This window comes from Zeus faber (genome assembly GCF_960531495.2).
Source record: "Zeus faber genome assembly, chromosome: 15".
Classification (NCBI taxonomy): domain Eukaryota; kingdom Metazoa; phylum Chordata; class Actinopteri; order Zeiformes; family Zeidae; genus Zeus; species Zeus faber.
This window is the reverse complement of record NC_137194.1, coordinates 11,171,179-11,193,747: the sequence shown is the minus strand read 5'-3', so window position 1 is coordinate 11,193,747 and position 22,569 is coordinate 11,171,179. Positions and strand designations below refer to the sequence as shown.

The 22,569-nt window shown below is 43.2% G+C and overlaps 3 protein-coding genes across 3 annotated transcripts; 2 read left to right on the top strand and 1 right to left on the bottom strand.

The window, feature by feature from the left end:
* Positions 1–2,240: 2,240 nt before the first annotated feature.
* dtx3 (deltex E3 ubiquitin ligase 3) lies at positions 2,241–7,681 on the bottom strand. Its single transcript, XM_080015742.1, has 5 exons — positions 7,277–7,681; positions 7,047–7,088; positions 5,366–6,165; positions 4,518–4,735; positions 2,241–4,419 (listed from the first exon to the last, which is right to left on the bottom strand). The coding sequence occupies exons 2-5, from the start codon at positions 7,057–7,059 to the stop codon at positions 4,344–4,346; spliced, it is 1,107 nt and encodes a 368-aa protein (XP_079871868.1). The 5' UTR covers positions 7,060–7,088; positions 7,277–7,681; the 3' UTR covers positions 2,241–4,343.
* A 5,062-nt stretch (positions 7,682–12,743) lies between these two features.
* ptges3a (prostaglandin E synthase 3a (cytosolic)) lies at positions 12,744–16,338 on the top strand. Its single transcript, XM_080015799.1, has 8 exons — positions 12,744–12,900; positions 14,031–14,144; positions 14,266–14,335; positions 14,415–14,513; positions 14,943–15,032; positions 15,135–15,191; positions 15,285–15,312; positions 15,421–16,338. Coding segments are annotated over exons 1-8 (480 nt in total). The 5' UTR covers positions 12,744–12,898; the 3' UTR covers positions 15,441–16,338.
* Positions 16,339–19,293: 2,955 nt separating this feature from the next.
* mipa (major intrinsic protein of lens fiber a) lies at positions 19,294–22,392 on the top strand. Its single transcript, XM_080015662.1, has 4 exons — positions 19,294–19,841; positions 20,205–20,369; positions 20,479–20,559; positions 20,680–22,392. Exons 1-4 carry the CDS (start codon positions 19,482–19,484, stop codon positions 20,863–20,865), a joined length of 792 nt encoding a protein of 263 aa, XP_079871788.1. The 5' UTR covers positions 19,294–19,481; the 3' UTR covers positions 20,866–22,392.
* Positions 22,393–22,569: the final 177 nt, after the last annotated feature.

Sequence of the window (22,569 nt, the reverse complement as noted above, 5' to 3'; positions counted from 1 at the left end):
GGTGTGGGCGTCGGTTGTCAGGTCACAATAAGCGCGTGGTGGTGGGGGGGGTGGGGGGCGTTAACGTCCCTTTCCGCAGGTGTCGGCGGCATCACCGTGGATGCTATGCTGCATTCAACGCTCCTCGGAAATCCGCCGTTCCGACTCGCCCAGTCCCCCCCCCCCCCCCTCCGTCTCCGAGCCAAATGTAGTCCGTCGCGTCTGTTCGAGAAAACCTCCGCGGCCGCAGAAAATGTCCGTCACAGAACAAAACTTTTGCTTTTGCGTGGTTAGTCCGACAAGCGTCCACACAGGAGCTACATCCACAGAGTGGTTTTGTTCGAAGGTAGATGTGTCCTGCCATAGAATAACATACGAAAGAGACTTTTTTTTTTCGAGTTTCAATGAATGGTGCATGAGTTTCTCTTGACGGTAAATTACGTCAGAATAGACGCTATTCATTTCCGCTACTTGTTTGGTTACGCGACATGCCGTGTAATGATTTTGCTGATATAAACTCTCAATAAAAATATATACTTTGGATATCTTGGATCTTTGGTTATTTTTTCTTGACCAAAATAAAATAGAAACACATTATAGGAGATAATAGATCAGAGACAGCTTGGGTAGGCGGGACAAGAAACGGAAGTTTGACTCCCATTCTGGTTCTACCCTATCCCCGACCGTCGGATGACGTCAGCAGAGTCGCTGTCATCTTGCAAATGTGGATTATATTTTATAGGATAACCAAATAAGGTAGCTTTGTTTCACTTGGAATATTCAAGCCTCACGACCCGGTATGTAAAAAACAAAACAAAACTGGACCAGATTCGACTGCCCAATTTTAAAGTAACAAGAGACAACTTCTATGCTTTAACTTATCATTGTGAAGCTAATTTCGATTGCGCAGTGCAACGGCTATAGAATAATGACACCATCGTCGTTAGATCGGTTCCCTCTAAGCCTCCATATCACTGTGCATTGGCACTGCCACCGGGTACGAACTCCCGGGAAAATTATGGATCTACGGCAGGACGTCACAGGAAGTGCGTCACCCAATGTGCAACCATTAGCGGAAATGGCGGACGGTGGAGCAAACTACTCCAGGTAGATCATAAACCCTTGCAAAAAAACCACAACTCACTGAAACAGGTTGATAAATTTAAACGTTATAGTGCTTTTTATCCAGAAAAACCGCAGCTCCCCCCTTAACTAGTATTTGTTTTCTTGCCCGTTCCAATATGGCGGCGACGTTGACGTATCCCAGTCACAAAACGCGGCAGTCAATGCGTCGTCTATGTGTACGTCTGATTCCGACGTATATGAGCCGCCATAGAGCTACTGGGAGTTGTAGTTCTATTCATGCAGCGCCACACTAAAACGAATCAGCGGATGAGGATTAAAAACTACACAGACTTTAGGCTTTAGGCTTACTGTTTTGGTTTAAAAACCAAAACAGTACTCTCATATAGGGAATTTTACATTATTTTATATTATTTTTTATTTTATTTTATTATCTTTTTTTAAATTATATTTAGTTACAAGAAATATCCATTCAGTCTGTAAGATTGGCCACATCCAAGAAGTGAACGGCAGCCACAGTGAATTTGATGAAGCAGCGAAGCTGTTTGCGGCTCAGTAAACTGTTGATATGAAAGTATCCCAACCTCGGAAAACAAAACGAGTCAATAAAAGATTGGAACGTGACCGTCTTACAGCAAACAAGGGTAAAACCAGATGGAGGGGGGGACTTTCCAGAGGAATTCTTGGGCCTTGTAGTGCAATCCACCCAACGGACGTCATATGGATTGGCACTTTAAAGGAACTGTTTATATTAATATATCAATAATTTCTCTTGTCTGTGGAGCAATTTTCTTTTCACGTAGCCTGAGAAAAGGGTTTAACTTTTTTGCGAGAGTCTGCTATTGGGTATCGGGCCACAGCATCTTTTGTATGTGCATGAAATTATGAGGCCATGATTTTAAAGAAGCTTCTCAACGCACATCACTTTCCAATGACGCATTAAATAGGTTGGATACAGTATTTTATTAAGGCCCCTTTAAATAGGTCCTTAAAGAATGCCACTCAGTCAGTAACAGAACATAACTTTTTATTCAAGTATTAAAATGTAAAGCACATTGTTTTGAATATTAACAGACTAAGTACGAATCAATGTAATTAGAAAAGCAAAACTAACTTTTCAGTAACATTCAATTTGCAATGTGCAATCCCTCCAACTTGCTCCCCCCATCCCCCTCGTCTGCTCCGCATCACGTACTGCATAGAAATGTTTGCATGGTAGCTTAAGTAAACTACAATCCTGTGCCCCAAGAACATCTGAATTGGTCCCTTAACAAAAAAAAAAAATACAAAAAAGTGATGGGAGAAAAATAGATCATTTAAATAAATCTAAATAAAATTGATGACAGTTTACGACTAGTCAAGCATGTTTTGAAACTAAGCAAAGCACTTTCAACGCTGAGCTTGTTTGCTTTTTCTTTAGAATGTTTTAAGGAAAAGCTAACTTAAATACACATCAGTATAGGTATTGTCTTGAACTGTATGCATTTTACTCAAAGCCAAGTAGTATAGCAATAAACAAATGCTGTTAACCTGTCAAATCACACCAACACACCTGCTTACCATTAGTTAGTAACATGCTAGATTTTTATATATATATATCAAAATTGAATATAAGAAAGGCACAAATGAGATCAATTTGCCAAAAATGTATTATGTAATACCAATTGCTCCTGCTAAATGTTTTAGGAATTCATCTTTGATTACTGATTTCCCATTTCAAATGAGAAAATCCATAAGCAAATTTCCCAGTTTGACAGGAACAGAGGCATAGATAATTAAAGAGCTTTGTGCCTTGGATTTGGTTTTATATTGTCTATATGCCCTTTACATATGACATCAATATAAATCTGGTAATTAGTAAGGAGCACACTGTACTTCTGACAAACTAACGTGGCTCGGACCTGGGAGACATCTTGGAATAACGGGCTTTGAAAATGACAGAACTTTCAGGGAAGTTTTTAGATGCAACCAAAGGTGCTGACACATTAAATAACATTCTTCATATTTAGGTAAAAAAAAGATAAAAGATTATCCAAAGACTAAGAACTCCAAGCAACTGACATCAACTTGTATCAACCGAGCTAAAAGCTTCTGGATGTACAGATCTGTGTTTGCCCCGAGCCCTCTTCCAAGAAGAGGAAGCAGAAGCAAACCATGGCTCCTACTTCACAGAAGCCTCTTTCACACATGGAACGTAACCCACAAATATTCCTCGTCATCCGCCAATTCACAGAGGAAAATTACTGGATATCCTCAATTGCAACTCTCGTTCCCTGGGTCGAGCATGCAAAGGTTTACAGCATTAGTATGTACAAGGCTTTTTGGAGAGATTTTGTACACTTGTGTAAAATGCCTGTAAATTGAACCAACTCTGAGACAAGGGAAATTCTAATCAATACTGAGTATAAAATTAACATTCTTTCCTTCTCTATCCAGAATCCACACATCAGGTAAGAGCGCTGAGTGGACATTGCTGGTTCCACGTGTGAAAGAGGCTTGATAAACAGACTCCTGTACCAAAGTGCCTGTGAGTGCATTAGATTGCAATGACTTAAAAGACTGATTTCTCTATTGAAGCAGTGCTGTTACACCTTATAATCAAAGTACAACAGGCAATTGGGAACAAATTATTCAACGACATTGCTGGAGAGACAAAAAAGAACAAAAAACAATATGGTAAAAAATCACAAGTTTTCCCCTGCAATTAAATAAGCCTTAATGTGACGTAACAAAATTAATTTCAAAACATAGCAGTGTCGTTACGCCTTATAATCAAAGTACAACAGGCAATAACAATAAAATTATCCAATATTTCTGGGGAGACAAAAAACAATATTTGTAATAAATCAAAAGTTTCCCCAGCAATGAAATAAGCCTAAATGTAACGTAACAAATTTTGATTTCAATAAGTACTGTTTTCTAAATAAGTACCCCAATAAGTATCATGAGCATGGACAAACAATGACACTCTTAAAAAGAGTACATCAGATATCGGTCTATTGCCAACAGTGACAGGTAGAGAGGATTGTATAAGCACTCAAAAGTATTTCCTTCCACACAAAGCACTTTGTTAAACTCGACTCCAGAGGAAAACAAATGAACAGAAGAACGAGTACTTATATGGGTCGGGGCCTGCTGCAGCATTACTTCCAGGCTTCATTGTTAGCTGTCCCATTCCGGCACAGAAGTCTCAAACCAGAACCCACTGCCTAATCATGTCTGCCACAAGGGCAGTGAGAAGTTCCAAGAAAGTTCCTGAATAGCCCGGCTCTTCCAGGCAGTCAGTCTGCTGTGATGCCCTTCTCTCTCAGCTCCTCCGTTACTCGTACCAGGTAAGTCGGGTCTGGGTAGCCAAAGCTGTCGGAAAAAGGTAAGAGAGCATTACCCCATCAGTGGAAGGTCACACGGGGAATAAGGTCCTTGCTTCAAGACTTGGATGATGTGAATATACGTACCAGCGGGGCCCTCCCCATACTGAGGTCTTGTGGTGAATGTCGTTCCAGGTGATGACGTTATGCATGCCCGTGGTCATGGAGGTACCGATTGTGAATATAAGGCGCTGTTCAAAGGCCCGACGCAGCAAGCCCAACACACGGTTCCCCTCTGGGCTGTCTGGGAGGTAGGCTACACGGTCTGTTCCTGGGTACCGTACACCTGGATTTGGATGTTCCGGCTGGAAACGAGAAAGAAATGTATTTAAAGTTGTTTAAAGATTTAACACAATTAGGGACAACCTGTTGGGGGCTTAGACAATATGTAAACGTGTCAAGCTGTGAATCAGTTTGTACACGTACCTCGTGGCTTTTCTCCCTGAGGAATATTTCCTTATTTACTAGCTTGTTGGATGTATTGACAAATGATGCAACAGAAAGGCTTTCATGGGAATCGATGCTGATGAAATATTTACTTTGCTTAAATTAAAGCACACGGCAGGTTGCTAGGGTTTCTGTTTGTAATGATGAGTCACTTTTTGGCTGGTATTGTCTAGGGTCTGGTACATAATTACAAATATGATAATAATAAAACATTGCATGTGACATGTTTAGATAAAAGTATTTGTTGAATTAAGAATGAGCTGCTAAGATCAATCTTAGCTTTAAATGTTAGCGAGAAACCCGGAAACAAAAGTTCAATAAAGACTAATTAAATGTATGTATGTACAGTATGTGATTTTAAATGTATTTAAAATGTTGGGATCCTATCATGACCCTTTAATTTCTGTAACACCTCTATAATTGATTAACACATTTATTAGCCCTTTACTTCCTCTTACAATGGCTCGCAGCATTCTAGGTCTACTCACCGCTTGAAATCCAGGTGGGAAGCTATAAATGATGCAGATACACCCATAGCCTCCATGTCCAGGGAGCTCTAGGTCTACGTCTCTCTCCACCACCATACTACCGTTGGCAGGTTGGTTCCCGATTAGCTGGCCATACACGAGACGGCACACTGGACACGCTCTCTTCACCTTAAAAGCCTGATCCAGGCAGGAGCGGCAGAAAGAGTGGCCGCACCTCTCCAAGGTGGTCTTCTCAACTATATCTCCCATGCAGATAGAACAGGAGGTGTGGTCCTCAACTTCACTGTGGGCGGCCACGCCAGGGTCCATGTCCTTCCTGTGGGCCACCTCGTGGAGCATCACGCAGGGCTCCTCGTCGGAGGGTTTCCTAAACCTCTGCTGCTGTTGCCTCTGGGAGCGGCGCGGCTGCGGAGGTGGGGGCGGAAGGAGACTCCCTTCTCCGTTTGGCTCCAAAACCCCGACACAAGGCAGCAAAGTCCTTTTTCTCTTGGGACCTCCCTCTTGTTTGCTCATTTCTTTGCGGGCGCAGCGGCACAAGTCAATGAAGGCTTTACGGGTCTCGTTGGAGATGGGTCCATCCATCACCCCGGCCCTCCTGGAGCCGTCTACTGGCTGCAGCCTCACAGCGCAGCAGCCCCCCCTCTCTCCTCGCCTAATAATACCTGCGATCATGCCCTGCTTGTCCTGGAAGTCGATGAGCCAGGGTCGCCCGGCGGCAGCCAGGTAGTCCCACACGGCCTGTGACACCAGCACCTCATCACCACCCTGGCCACCACGCACACTCATTTCATCAGAGGAAACTACACAAAAAGACGCACAGGAAATCAGCATACTACAGTAACCCCTTTTTTTGTGTAGTAGTTTACATGAACATGATTTCACATTCAAAACAACACAATATTCCATTTTTCTGATGCTGAGGTGCTAACACAGTATTTTTTTTTTACCTTTTATTTACCTAAGTGTTTGCCATTAAAATGCTTCAAATTCCACTTAAAAATAAAATTTGAAATATATTTATATATCATATATCAATATAATATTATATAAAATATATTAAAATAAATAAATAAATAAATAGTGGAAATTAACTTCACATATGCAGGGATCTATTCTGGATTCCAGTCGGAATAGTAGCTCTGTTCACATTAGAACAAGCTCAAGTGTCGCTGAGAATTATCAGTAGGCCATAATAACTAGAGCAGTTATACATGTTTGTGACGTTTTGTGACGTTTAGAGTTCTTAAGAGCACTGTGTGTAAGCGTGTGTACTTCTGTAAATGTTTGGCCGACTGTTTTGAAAAGTAACAAATGCATGCTTCATTTAGACAATGTATTTCAATTGTGTAGGCTATAGTTGACAGAAACATATAGGTAGAAATGTAAAAACTGAGAAGTGGTGGTACGAGCAATGGAGTTATCAAAGCCCAGGAAGCTAGGTAGCCCAATGAAACGTTTCCATTCCTAGTTGCAGATGTCAAGGCGGTTAAAAATATGTTTATGACCATTGGCCCAGTCCCTCTCAGCTGGCGGAGGTGACCGCAGATCAGCTGCTGTGAAATGCGGATTGTAAACAAAGGAACCTGCGTCCAATCCGACACAGGTTGCCTTTTAATACCAGGGCCCGTATTGACAGTCACACAAAACACGTTTCTTTTTCTTTTTTTGGTGAATACGTTACCTTGTGATCCCATAAATACTCGCAATTGCGGTTAAACGGCCCCTGTAGAAGAAAGAGGAGACTTAGAAGGCTGCGCGGTGCGTGTGGAGTCAACCTTACAAAAACACGGCGACGGCATTATTCGTACGACACTCCACGCGGGGAGTTAAATGTGCAACTAACGTCTCGGTGTGTGTGTGTGCGTGTGTGTGTGTGTATGTGTTGTTGTTGTTGTTGTTCCGACACCTCACCCTTTGCCGTAGCTGGTCTCCGCCTGTTATTCTGGGATTAACGCGCGCTCCGCTCCGCTCGGACGAGGCCTTCACTGCCGCTCGCTGCAGTTCATCAGCGGACAACGCTTCTTTTGTAGTCACGACATCGTATCCGCTCTTATACGCTGTCAAATTCCAAACTGTCAGATTTGCGCACAAGCCCATCGATCCCCCGTCCTCGGTTCCGGATGAATCCGCCTCCGTCCTTGGGCGTTAAGTGGGAATAAAGCCTGTTTATCCTTATCTGGCTCGGCTCGGTCCACGCCTGCTGCCTGACAGATCGGCCGCGCGGACGTTTCTCGTGTTTTTTTTTATTTTTTTATTCTTTATTCATATATATATATATATATTTTGTTCCTCTTATATCCCCGCCTGTAGCTTTCTGTCCCGTAGGTGCGCGTCTAAAATAACCATAAACACTCAAGCCTGGGAGCCACGGAAAACATATGACCAGGAAGTTCGTCACACCGCACGCGTGATTGGCCGAAACGTGTTTGTTTTTCCCCCGTGGATCACACCTCGGAGTGGCCGACGCTGGCTGCCCGTCTCAGCGCCCAAACCCTCACGACGGATCAAATGCGTGTGGATTGATTTATAAATAACCCGTGACGGTGCCGACGCTCTTCGACCACGCTGTTTGGTAATTACAATTAAAAATAAACAAAACTGCTAAATTCATTAATAAATATGTATATTTAAAGATGGTATTATCGTTAAGAAATCACTGTTTGGTTGCGTGTGGGCGACTACAAACAACACATTCTGCTCTGGAGCGCAGGGAAAACGTGATAAATTACTTGAAACGCTATTGTCCAAGACGTCCCTCGTTGTTTTCACCGCTCTCTGAGTTGTATGACGAGACCGGCAATTCAAAACAACTCTAAAAAGTATCACATCCAAGTAACATGAAGCATCTGTGAAATGCCATCACATGACATAATAAAGTATCGCCAGATAGACCTACCTTGTCTCTTATTCTATGGAACGATCCCGCCACTGCGCACCACTATCCTGTTAAGAACCGAAGACGTCACACACATAAAACGTCACAGTCCTGTGCTTATTATTAACCTCCGTTAATTGTGATGAACACAGAGCCGATGAACAGCCTTGTAATTGTCAAAATGCGCGAGAGCTCATTTCCATTGTTTGTACTTATTTATTATCAGTGGAATTTGGAATAAAGTGGCGCGGTAGTTGAAAAACAGATAGGTTATGGATTCTACCTGGTCCTCCTCCACTCTCCATTGCCATGGCTTTTCCGGCTGATTTATTGGGCATAAATATTGGAATAAGCAGTAGTATTTGCCTTTATCTTTCCCTGCTAAGGCTCTGCCAGTGGCAACCAGGCAACACCCCGAAGAGTCTCCTCCTTCCCCTCGCTGCTACTCATGCAGACCTCTGGCTGTCGCCTTCATCAATGACCCACCTGTCTACTGTATGCAGTGGAGCTTCAGTCTCAAGTAACCAAAGTTAGAGACATAAGCACTCATTTTTCCGGATGCTGTTGTGCTAACATTAATGGCCCAGCTCCTTCTAACAGTTTACACCAGTCAACCGTGTCACAATGTCAAACATGTTACAATTAATATATTTGCCATGTATGGGATAATACACATAGTGTCCTTCCAACCTATCAACGGTTATCATTTGCACATTACCTTATTTTAATTACCTTATTTACCGTATTTATTTTATAATGTAATATGTGATATATAGAATTGTGTCACCTGTCAGTACATGTCTCCAGCATACATGTCATTTTCGGTTGCTTCAAACACGGAGAGAGAGCCTGGCAGAGGGGGTCCTGGCAGGAGGGCGAAAGGGAGAAAATTCCATACTTATTGTTGAATCGCATCAAAGCAGGAAACCGCAGTTCCAAAAAATAGCACAATTCTAAAGCCACAAAAACCGTTAAGGTTCTGTTGCACACCCTTGCACATTTTCAAGCACTGCAAAGATATTTCAATCACTCCTTAATTGCACTCCACTATACTTCAATCAGCCAATAAGCATCAGGGAAATAGCATTATCATTGTACATTATCTTCCATCTTGCTATTACCATCTCTTTTATATATCCTTACATAAGCTAAATCATCTCCATCATGGTGGTTACACTTTGTACAATAGTTTGCGTGATCATGTAAAACTTTTATTTGTTTGTTAGTGTGCATATACCAAAAAGGCTGTAGCATGGTTGAATTTAAGGATAGGAAATTGTATAGTGCCCAATCTTAAGTACAGTAGATCAAATGTTAGATGATGATGATTTAGCTTATAAATTACAGGGATTTTACTGTGCCTGTCTTGATCGTTCTTCTAATGCTGACATTTATATACACTGTTTTAAAAATAAATTATAGGCTATCTTCTAAAATAGGAGTGAAGTTATTATAACCATCCAAAGTCAGTAAATCTATTTTAATCCAAAAAAAAAATGAGATCAAGTATAAAATCACATTCTATTTCCTTCTTAAAAGAGAAACATAAAGGTGAAATATCCAGTTTACAAAAGTGTGTTTATTTTTTTTTCTATCTATGTATAATTGTAACAAAGATATATAATTTTAAAGATATAATATTTTAAAATAAATAATTTGGGAAACTGCATGATAATGTCATTATAACATTAACGGCCAATAGATCTCTAGCTCCAAGGGAGAGCCTAGAAATGCTTCCCTTTTACATCTCCTTCAAACTGTAAACAAGTTACCGTTCATGGCATCATCAACTGAGGATCCTCTGAACAACTTAAACTCAAAAAAAACAAAATATCATTGACAACTTTGCACCTGTTAAAACTAAAAACATAGAAAAACAAAAAGCCCCCTGGAGAAATGGAGCGGTTGTTAGGCAGCTTAAGAGAGAGTGTCGCCAGGCAAAGTGCAGAAAGACAAAACTTCAGGTTCACCACTGTTGATCGACTTATTACTCCAGCGTCTACAACCCCACCAGAGATGCTCTCCACTGAAAAATGTGAAGAATTCTCTACATTCTCTCCAGTTCTCCAGTAGTATGACTGCTGCCATGTCTCACTTTGTCCCTTTAGACATTAAAAAAAACTAGACAATATTGTTGGTCAGCTCGGGTTCTCCACCTGCTGCTTTGAACCTCTCCCCACCACATTTTTAAAACTGTTTTAAAATGCCTAGCACATGAGGTATTAGAAAGGATAAACGGCTCTCTTCAATCAGGTATATTTCCTGCAGCATTTAAAACAGCTGTCATTTAACCACTCCTGAAGAATCTCTTGAACTTGAACTTGAACTTGAACTTGAACTTGAACTTGAAGAAGAGCAATCTTGATGCAACGGTTATTGCTAACTACAGGCCCATTGCCTACCTGCCTTTCCTCAGCAAAATACTTCAAAAAAGAGTTTACCTTCAGCTTAACAACTATCTAACATCAAACTGTCTTTTAGACACTTATCAATCTGGTTTTCGACCTCATCATAGCACATTAAAAACGCTTATTACAATTGTGAATGATCTGCATATAAACACTGATTCAAAAAAAAAAAAAGAACTGTTCTTGTGCTCCCGGATCTCAGTGCTACCATTGACACTGTTGACTATCATAATATATTAGAGATTACAAAAATGGGTTGACCTATCCGGCCCAGTTCTAAACGGGTTCAGAACCTACCTACAGGACAGGCAGTTCCTTGTGTCCATTAAAGATTTTGTCTTGAACAAAGTAGATATTATAAGTGGAGTGCCCCAAGAGTCGATTCTTGGACCATTACTGTTTAACCTCTATATGCTCCCACTTGCACATATAATAAAGAAACACAGAATAAATTACCATAATTTTGCAGATGATTCACAACTGTACATATTCCGATCTCCGGATGACCTACATCCCCATACACTCCCTCACTCAGTGTATTAATGATATTAATGATATTAATGCATGGATGTCACAGAACTTTTTACAACTGAACAAAGAAAAAGCAGAAACACTCAGCTTTGGTGCAAAGGCAGAATATTGCAGCTCATCTCAGCTTTCTGTCTCTGGAGAGCAAAAATGAAGCCAGAAATCTGGGCGTAATCATGGACGGCGGTCTAAATTTTAAGAGCTATATCAATCACATCACAAAATCAGCCTTCTATACCATCTGAAAAATATTTCAAAATTAAGAGGCTTCCTGTCATAAGCAGACTGAAAAATGAATCCATGCATTCATAACGAGTAGATTAGACTACTGGAATGGCCTATTCACCGGCCTCCCTAAATCAGCTGTGCAGCGGCTACAGTTAATCCAAAATGTGGCTGCACGCATTCTCACTGGGACTAAAAAGTTTGAACACATTACACCTGTTCTTAGATCTTTACATTGGCTCCCCGTTAAGTATATGAAGTATAGAAAAAAATGCTCATTACACACGAACCAGCAAGAACTCTCAGGTCCCCAGGCAGTGGTCTTTTAACCATCCCTCTACTAACTCTAAAGCAGGTATCTATGCCCCAAGTAGATGGAACACCCTGCCCGAGGACCTGAGAGAGGCCCCCACTCTGAACACTTTTAAAAGCAGGTTAAAAACCCTGCCGTTCACTACAGTCTATGACTCCGTTCTGTGTGTGTGTGTGTGTGTGTATGTGTGTGTGTGTGTGTGTGTGTGTGTGTGTGTGTGTGTGTGTGCGCGTGTGTGTGTGTGTGTGTTCTGTACGTTGTGAGATTTGTTTATTCTGCACTGACTGTTTTCATGGTTGCAGACATTTTATATATTTTCTTTGTAAAGCAAGTATTTTTCTGTAAAGCACATTGTGTTGCCCTGGTATGAAATGCGCTTTATAAATAAAGGTTTACTTGACTTGACTTTTAGAGTGCATACAGTAACAGCGTTTTAATAAGAGATTCAAGATATTTAGTATGTATACTTTTGATCAATCCATTATAAAGGATCTTAGAAATGTATAGTTGCAGCATCCTCCAGAATCTAATGCTGCGTTCCATTGAGCTCGAAACTCGGGAAAATCGTGCCTCCCACGTGGGGAAAAGTGCAAAGAACCGGCCACAATTCGGGATTTCCGGTACTAGGAGTTTCGGTGCAGGCGGCTCTGGTACGAGTTTGCCGAGACGAAAGACCTGACGTCACAGCCACATGACGACACATACCGTTAACGGTGAACAGAGTTACCTTCGCATAGATTTGATTTTGACAACACGTCGAACTTCGATGCAAACTGCTCTAGTTTTTTTTTTTTTAATGTGACCTCAACATACGCTGTGAAGCTTGCAGAATTCACAAGTTTGCCAAACCCAACGTGCACTTACTGCGCGCGTCACGCCGCCCCCCCCCCCCCCCCCGACACAGGAGCGGTGGAACGCGACACGGGGGGTGGGGGGTAGGAATGCCCGGGCTCCGAGTTCCGAGTTCCGACGGAACGCAGCATTATTCACCTCCCGTGAAGGGGAGGCGAGAGTCGGGCGGATCTCGCGGCGTTTGCGCAGAGCAGCGCACCTTCCACGGCTGTGAATGTTTGGACCCTGCGCGTCGCTCCGTTCTTACCCCGGGGTTTAAAAACAAAACAAACAAAAAAAGGCATCGAGTGCGGCTGGAGACGTCGGCCTGACACCGGTGTAGAAACAACACAATGTGAGTTTGGAGGCTTGCGTCCTTGCACCTGAACGTGTCGAAAGAGTTGGGTTGTTGTTCCCCCCCCCCCCCCCCCCCTCATCGCCTTACGAGCTAGCTAGCGAGCTACAATGTGGAGGTAGAAAAAAAAAAAGTACGAGCGGAGGAGACGTGGAGCTCATGTCAAGGTGTAAAAACATTGTTGTTGTTTTTTAATATGGAGGCGACTTCATCTGTGTGTGTGTGTGTGTGTGTGTGCGTGCGTGCGTGTGGGGGGCAGCGGGCGCCGCCGCTCTCCTCGCTTTTCGTCGGCTCCGCGCCCTCCCGTCCTTCTGGGGGGGGCTCGCTGTTGACAACGCAGCGGTCACATGATCGGTGGTCCGACGCGCGGGCGGGCGAGGCCTCCCGCCGGCTACTTGTTAGCCTAGCGCGGACCCGGCGCCGTCACGCGGTCCCGCGGGCGGATGCGAGTGGGGACCGGGGAGAGCTCCCCGCTGCGTCAGGTTTCGCCGTTTCGACACGTCACGTGCGGTCCCGCAGCGACGTCATTTACATTAGATTTACGTGGAGTCACTTTGCAGACGCTTTCATCCAAAAGCGACTTACAAGGGAGAATAACATTCAAGCTACATTGCGACAGAGATTAGTGTGACAACAACATTAGTGTGACGGTGAGACGGGCGAGCTCCGAGCGCCGTGCACAACACATTTGTGAGAATAATAAACGGGGGGGACACGCACACACATGCGCATGTTTCGCCTCACAGTAGTGCGCGCACGGTTGGAAGGGCGTGTCATTCACGTAACATGACCAGGGTGTGACATCAGATGAGGTCATGACGTGCAAGGTGCAATATGCCCGATCACGCAGATTCCATTGCACGTCGTTGTCATTATCCAGATATACGAATACAAATATATATTTAACCTTCATCAGAGCGTCACTGTGCAGTGTCACCGCCCCTCAATACTGTTATTGGTATAACCCTGTATGGAAACAGTAATAAAACGAAAGGAACTTGTATGTATGTCGATCGATCCAATAACCACAAATAATCTTGTGAGATGATGAGTCATTTACCTGTGGGTTATGTCTTTTTATTTTTTTTATTTTGTGTATATCACATTTTCTCGACCGCTTGTTCCATCAGGCAATCTGCAGCTGCTAAATGGTACGACAGACGGGACTCTGTTTTTATAGAGTTCTGCGTGGAGGACAGTAAAGATGTGCAAGTCAAATTCGGCCAGTCTAAAATGAATTTCTGGTAAGAGTTTGTAAACTTCTCAATTTTCCCCATTCCTTTACTCCATTTGACATGTCGGCAACGACATGAGTTGGTTTATTCGTATATCAAATCTCACATTTCTTGCTCCACATTTCTTCAGTTGTGTTGGTGGGACAGACAATGTCAAACACCAAAACGAACTGGACCTTTATGAGGACATTGATCCCAAAGTAAGTTTGTGCCCCTCGTAGCGGACAACAATACTTCCTGTTGTGTCCACTTTTATGAAACATTCACCCTTGGTTGCAGGGATCCAAGCACAGGCGCACAGACAGGTCTGTGTTGTGTTGTTTAAGAAAAGCAGAGGCGGGAAAGTCTTGGCCGCGGCTAACCAAAGACAAAGCAAGGGTACGTTTGGTTCATCATTTCTTCCCTACATTATCAGAAGGGAACTAATAACAAATTAACTTAATTGGTACCACTATTAGGATTATTACCCCTAGTAATATTATACTTGTTAATCCTTGTTAGATGTTAAGCTGTTTAATTGTACAGTAATTACTGGTTGGCTGTAATGTTAGCGTTTACAGCTGTGTAACTGGTAAGGAATTTACGAAAATAAAATGCATCCAATTTATTAATTGTTGCAGACTTTCTTTAACTTAATTTTAAGGATATAGTCGTGAATTATGCAAATAATAATAAAAGCAGACCTGAGTCTTATTAACATTGGCATCACATGTTGTCGATAACATTATACATTAAAAAAAAAAATCAGTGAACGACAGATTATTCCATTGTTAAAAAAAAAAAATGTAAATCTTGCAACCCTCGTAGGTGACCTGGCTTAGTGTTGACTTCAACAACTGGAAAGACTGGGAAGACGACACAGATGAGGATATTTCAAGCTTTGACAAATTTTCAGAGGTAGGCACGCCTGGCAGCGCTCAGGCATTGCCAGACGTTGTGACAGGGTTGTTAATGTGGTCGCTATAACCTGATCGCTATTTTCTGTGAAATCTTCTGCAGATGATGAGCAGCATGGGAGGGGATGATCTACCAGATTTGGATGGTGCGGATGATGAGGTACGATCCTCGATGACATAGAAAAGAATCACTGTTTTGAACGTGGCCGCATGTTAAACGTTTACTTTAATAACTCTTTTGTATGATTTACAGCATGAGCCCGCAGACAGCGACGACGAAAGTAAGTGGAGTTTGAGGAGGTTTTTCCTTTTTAGTGATAGTCATACATGCCACGTGGTTGTTGGAGTTGATTATGTCCTTAACCAACGTTTGTGTTTCTTCCTAACAGAAATGCCAGACCTTGAGTAGTTCAACGTCGACCGGCACCTGCATTGGAGTTAAAGTGAGTTGAAAAAACGAGTTGGCATCCATGTTTGGGAAGAATCTGAACTGCAGCTTGCAAAGCCAAACCCCTCAGAGGCATCGAGCTGCGGTTGGATGCAGACGTGCACGGAGATCCTCGGTGGTTATACAGTGTGTGCTTTGCCGTTCTATTCTGCATGGACAATTTGGTTTAAGTGGAATTGTTCAATGTCCGTTGACTAAACAACTAATGGAATACGCTTATGTCTTAGAACCTCTGTCTCCTTTCCTCTGCAATTTCAACAAGATTACTTAATGAATATTCCAAATTCCAAAATGCCTATTTTCAAACTGATTTTTTTTTTTTAAGAGTTAATGTTTGTACTATAAATTGCACTTACATTTAGTTTCTTAATTTTTACAACAGGATTTGGCTCACATGTGTTTTTCAATTCAAGAATTTAACTGAAAATATTATGCAACAGTTTATTCACTTGAGAAATGTCCGTATTCAAAATAAATGAATATGCCTGTTCAACTCGGTTTGTGTTGCGACCGTGGTACAGTGAAACTATGGTACTTTTTTGTCCTGCAGCACCTTTTGCAAAGCTGCATTTGTTGTCCATGCAAGCTTATGAAATATGGTAATGATACATAAGGCAAGTGTAAAACTGACTTCTGCTACAGCCTCCTTCAGTCACGTTGTAGCATATACAAAAACAAAATCCTTCCTTTGTGAGATGAGTGCAAGAATCCTACTCAGTCCACCAAGCCTCCTGAGTTATTTTTACTGAGAGTTTTAAGTCGTGTTTGTTAAGCAGGTACACTGCAATTTGTTGTGTTTGTTGAAAATGTGGACGTTTTTGGCTACACATTTCTAATAAACGGTTGAAGACACATTGACTACGTCGTAGTCTTGAAGCATCCTTTATTATAATCTCACAGAAGTTAGTATAATCACCTAGCACTGATTTGTGAATTTCTTGCCACTATACACACTGTATACACTGTACAAACACTGATGTAGTGTCGTTCTTGCTAAATAAGCTTCAATAATACATAGAACCTGTTAAAATGAATAATTACTGTGTGACCACTATGTAGTGCTGGTGTTCCACAGCACCATGGCTTTGCATTTTTTGCCATAATCGCAGTCATATCATACATTACTCCTCATCATTTTACTATGCTTTATTTTGTGAAAATAATAATAATGGGATCCTCAGGAACAGAGTTGTCATTCATTTAGATGTATTGTAATTGCTGCTTTTCACATAGTTGGAAGTTAAAGCTACGCATGCTTTGTAAAACGATTGTGTACCTACCGATGCTTTACTAAATACATATTCAATATATTATAGATTGATATTATTCACATATCCACAATATGCATATTTTGCATATGTATCTGCAATTTTATCTATCTAAAAATGTTGAATATATTTGTAAATTCATATTTAATACACAGTTAATTAATGATCCAGTGACCAGTCCCAAGTGTTTATTTTAAACCCACACCTTGATTAACCAACATAACACAAAGTTAACTCAAACTCATTGCTTCATATCAACTTTGCCCTCTGTAATTTGTCTGTATTCTTCATCCTGAATACTGTTTAATATAGAATGGCACTTTGAAATAACCTCAAATAATTTCTTAGAGACTATTAAAGTCAGAAAATGGAGAAATCTCCACCCAACATAAAAATATTAGTTATACAGTTTTATATCTAGTCCCTCTGTCTATTAACTAGCAGCTCTGACGCCTGCTGTAAGCAGGTCTTTTATATTCAACCCAGCTGCATGATCAGATCATAGGTCTGGGTTCCATTGCGGTACGACATGTTCAGGGGCTCACAGCAGGTTGTGCACGTGTCAGCAGTCTGGACCAAGGGCACGGGAAAAGCTCCGTGCAAGCATCTTTTAAACACCGTACCCTGTAGAACGGGCTTAGATCCACAAAAGGTGGCTTATCACTGATGGTGACAGCCACAGAGGACCGTCACGCGTGTCATAATGGACGTGAACTGGTTATGCTCTTTACTTCTATATAGTTTAGCAGACATACACTGTCGATGGTCACAGGCTCAACTCTGATTGTGCCCAAAGCACCTTTCTAATCAACTCAGACCATTTTTCTCTTCTCTTTAGATGACAAACAATCGTTAAAAATGCCAGGCTTTACTTTAAATAATATGGACATTTTTGTTAAATGTAAAACCGATAAAAAGACGACTTCCCACTTTCATAAATTCAGGCAAATTCTCCCCTCAATATTTTTCGGATGATTTTTCCCGTGCAACAGGGAGCTCTGCAACAGGCAGAGAAGAACATGGGCACTCTGGCCCGCGGATAAGGCAACTCTTTATAGATACAACGGCACCGACAAGACAAACACTTCATAGAAAGCAGCAGAAACTGTTGCTGCCAGCGTTTTGTGCCGCTGCCTAAAGCAGAAAAGCGTAGAGCGCAGCATAATCCTTTCAGCGGGCTGCGGCCGTTCTCTCTGGCTGCCCTGGTCAGCGTGATGCTCCAGTGCAGAAGCTCAATGCCAGGCCTGCTGCCCCCCTCGTCCTCTCCAAGCATGGATTTTCCAGTGCTTTATCTGCCCTGAGCCTCGCGGCCCGTCCAGCACACACAATGTAAAGCTCTGCCTAATCAGTTCTGCCGCCGCCAAATCGACTCGTACCCGTCCAGAACACAAATCGAGAAATGGAGAAGTTGCTTGAATCGGGGTGATGAGTGCTTTCGTTTTGATCGGCGTGAATACGATGCGTTGGTTATGGAAGATCGTGCAAAATGATTGTAGGTCTTGCTGTGTCATGACTGTCCGGCTTTTATAGATTAAACACCATGCCAAACGTTTTAGTTGAATTGGGGTGATCATCTCATGCTGCAAAAACAATCGATTGCATGATTTGAAGTTGACCAGAATTTTCAAATGTGCAAAATCACCTCCGGCCGATCCCAGGTAGAGCCCTGCTTTCCCCTTTTCAAGCCTCAAGTTCAATGCGCTTTCCGGGGGGCTGGGGGCGGGGTCTCAAGGTCATGGCTGAATACTTTCTTTGTTTCAAAACTTTAAGCAAGCCGCAAAGGATCCATATCGCCCCCCCCCCCCAAAAAAAAAACCAACAACTTGCTATGTGAATCCCGGCTGATTGTGAATTTAACACCTGAGAGCTTTCTGCAAGCGATATCCTGCGCAGCAGCGGTGAAAGTACAGTTTGCTGTTACTCCCTACGTTCCAAAATTCTGTCCCATAAATTTAACCGAGCACTACTTTAATGGCTCACTCAAGGACGCTTTCGCTTTCTTTTATTTATTTTGGGCTCATTTTTGCAGTTTGGTTCTCTCTTTATTTCTCGGTTTTCCAGATAATGACGAGCGGTTACCGCGTGTCAGTCCTTTGTGTGGGATGTGGGATAGTTCAGGTTCAGGGTGATCGCTGGTATGAGCAGAGAGAGGTCAGGGTAATAGACGGGTTAAGGGATTTTGTTTTCATTTGTAGCATTGTGCACTGACCCCTCCCCTGGGCTTGGCGGGGTGGCCGTGGCCCTAGGCCCTTATAAAAAGCCCTGTTAACTCCCCCCTGCTCTGGCATAGAGGCTGAATGTCTGCAGGACATGCTTAACGTTTGTCTATCCATGGTCTTCTACTAACCACCAGCAGAGTTGGCGTATAGATGCACGGAGACTGATGCGCTGCTCCAACCAGGAGCTCTCTATGTATGAAAGTTGCATTCAGAAAGCAGATTAGGCAGATTAGAGACGGCTAGCGACGTGGGCTCGTAGAGAGTTACATGTGGAGCGGTGTATGTGCAGTAGCATTTAGTTTTAGAGAGGCGTTTCTGTTCCGGGGATCATTTTTTTTTTGTAGTTCGCTTTCCGTTCACACCGCAGATTCTCTCTGGGAGACAGGGTAGAGAAGCTTGATCTAAAGGAATCGACCCCTTTTTAGTTGATTGATTCATTTTTTTTTGGAAGAGTCTCCCTTGCTGATTCTTCTCCCCTCTCTCTCGCTTTGGGGTTTTGAAATTTTTTTGCCACCATGTGGGAGTTCCGGTCCATGTCTTTCTGGCGGGCGGTGTTCGCCGAGTTCTACGGCACCATGTTCTTTGTGTTCTTTGGGCTTGGGGCAGCCTTGCGCGGGACCACCGCCCCTCATAACGTTCTGCACGTAGCCTTCTGCTTTGGTCTGGCAGCCGCCACCCTCATTCAGTCCATCGGCCACATCAGTGGAGGACACATCAACCCAGCCGTCACCTTCGCCTACCTGATTGGCTCCCAGATGTCCCTGTTCCGCGCCTTCTTCTACATAATCGCTCAGTGTCTAGGAGCGCTGGCCGGTGGTGCAGTTCTCTATGGGGTCACACCCAACAACATGAGGGGCAACCTGGCGCTCAACACGGTAAGGAAACTGCCGTCCTTCAAAAACACAATCCGGCCTGTGATTCCGTCACATTGCATGCGTAAAGAATTGACCTTACAAGACAAAAGGTGGCTCCCGCACGCTGTTTCAGAAATAATTATATTACGGATTATTTTTTTTTAAGTACTAATAGAAAATCATTCTGTGCTATGAAAAAGTAACCCATGAAGTGAATATTAATTTCAAGCCGATTAGAAATCTCAGCACGTTTTAAGAATTATGTCACTTGACTAATGTTACCAATACGGTACATGACCCGTGTATAGGCTCATTAAAACCATTAGTTTTTTTCCATCGTCCCCCTTTTTAATAGCATTTATTTGCTCCTTTACGTTTATCCAGCTGCAGCCAGGAATCAGCCTTGGCATGGCCACCACCATGGAGGTCTTCCTCACCTTGCAGCTGGTGGTCTGTATCTTTGCCGTGACTGATGAGAGACGCAATGGGCGTCTTGGCTCTGCCGCTCTGGCCATTGGCTTCTCCGTGCTCATGGGACACCTCCTCGGGGTACGTGTCCGACGAGTCTTTTTTTATATGAGGAAAAGCGCAATTATTTGGTTGCACCTGGTTTGCCTGCGTTATTAACCGACTAGTGTTTCTGTCTCTTTATTTTTAGATGTACTACACTGGAGCGGGAATGAACCCTGCCAGGTCCTTCGCCCCTGCAGTCTTGGTCAGGAATTTTGTCAACCACTGGGTAAGCGGATCGTTTTTTGTTTTTTTTTAGCTACGGCTCAAGGAGCCCGGCATTGAAACGGGAATAACGGAATGAACCTGAACTCACGGACGCGTTCTCTCCTCTGTCTCTGTGGTCCAGGTGTACTGGGTCGGACCCATGATCGGTGGTGCCATGGGCGCGCTGCTGTACGACTTCATGCTGTTCCCCCGCATGCGCGGCCTCTCCGAGCGGCTGGCCACGCTGAAAGGCAACAGGCCCCCCGAGGCCGAGAGCCAGCAGGACACCAGGGGAGAGCCCATCGAGCTCAAGACACAGGCTCTATAAGCCTGCGGACGAAGATTGGCTTTCTGACCCCCGTCGCCCACCCCCTTTGCGCCGCACCCTCAGCTCCTCACCCGATCCATCCTCGCCCCGTCGCCCCCGCTCAACTGCTCCACACACATTTCCGCACACTTACCTCCACCCTGCGCACGACACTCCCGCTTCACCCAGACCCCGACCCTCCACGGTGGCCGAGCACCGCCGTGATCCCCATTCCGCAACCAGAACTGGAAAGTCCTGAACGAAAGGGGCTGTTGAAGCCGAAAAAAACATCTCTCTGATCGTCTCCCCTAGCCGACCATCCTCTCCCCTCTCCCCGTCCTCACGACTCCCCCCCCCCCCCCCCCCCCCCCCGCAGGACAAAGATGGAGGGTCAGAAGAAGACTTGCCACTGAAGAAAGCACCCCAGTGCCCTGTGGTGTAGGGAGTGGGTCACTCCTGGCTGACCTGGTGGCTTTAACTGCTCAGGACAGGGGCATTTCTCTCTCTCTCTCTCTCTCTCTCTCTCTCTCTCTCTCTCTCTCTTTCTCTACCCCTCTCTCTCCTACACTCTTTCATACATTCTATCGCTCTTGTAGTCTGCTAGGAGTGAAGCTACAGTAGAGCAGTGGACTTCTGCATGCTTTGATCCAGTGTGATCTCTCCCTTTTGTTTTGTTTTGTTTTTTCAACTTTGGGTAAACGACATGTATGTATAGTATACTTTAAGAATTTACCAGGTTTCATTTGACTGCAATTATTTTTCCAGTTCACTGTGTGTTGAGTGCATGCATTGATGTGTGTGTGTGTGTGTGTGTGTGTGTGTGTGTGTGTGCGTGCGTGCGTGCATGCGTGCCTGTGTGTGTGTGTGTGTGTGTGTGTGTGTGTGTGTGTGTGCGTGTGTGCATGCATGCCTGTGTGTGTGTGCGTGCGTGCGTGTGCGCAATGTGTGTAAGTCTGTCTACGTATGTTTTTAATCAAGTGTTATAGGCTTTTTGTTGCCAAAATTCGTGTTTGTTCCATGCTTTGTTTTTTATCATGACAGCTTATTCGAGAGGAGATGAAGCCTTCCCTCCTGCTCATTGATCTTCTGACAGTTCAAATTTGTTAAACCCGTTCTACTTATTCAGTATTTGAAGAGCTCTCATTTAGATAAAAAAAAAAAAAAAGAAAAAAAAAGAAAAAGAAATGCCTTTGAGTCATACCTGATGGTCTTTGAATCGATTCCAATTCAAGTTAGAATCTGTGTCTTAGAGAGGTGGGAGGGAGGGCATGCACACTCACATTTATATGAAAATAAACACACAAATCAGTAAAACCATCTGGTCGTTTCTGAGCTCAATCTCGATACAATTTCAAGTGTCCACATTTGAAGTTGTATTGCCGCTGCAGATCTGCTTTCTCTCGGCCCTTTGTTCAATGGAAAGTTTGCAGTTTGTTCCATATGAGTACGATCTATAAATAATCTGTGATACGTGGCTTTAAAAATTCTGATCCTTTGGTCCTTACAGCTTTGCTACTAGATCGCTAGTGATAATGGATTTTTGTACAGGTGTGTGATAGTTGATTTGCTGTTATTTTGCTTGTCAGCCATGGAAAACCGAGGAAAAACCCAACAGGCTCTGTCATGTGTAACAAGGCTTTTCTACTGGATTGTGGTTTTATTTATTTATTTATCTATTTATTTATTTATCTATTTATTTATTTATTTATTTATTTTTTGGACGAC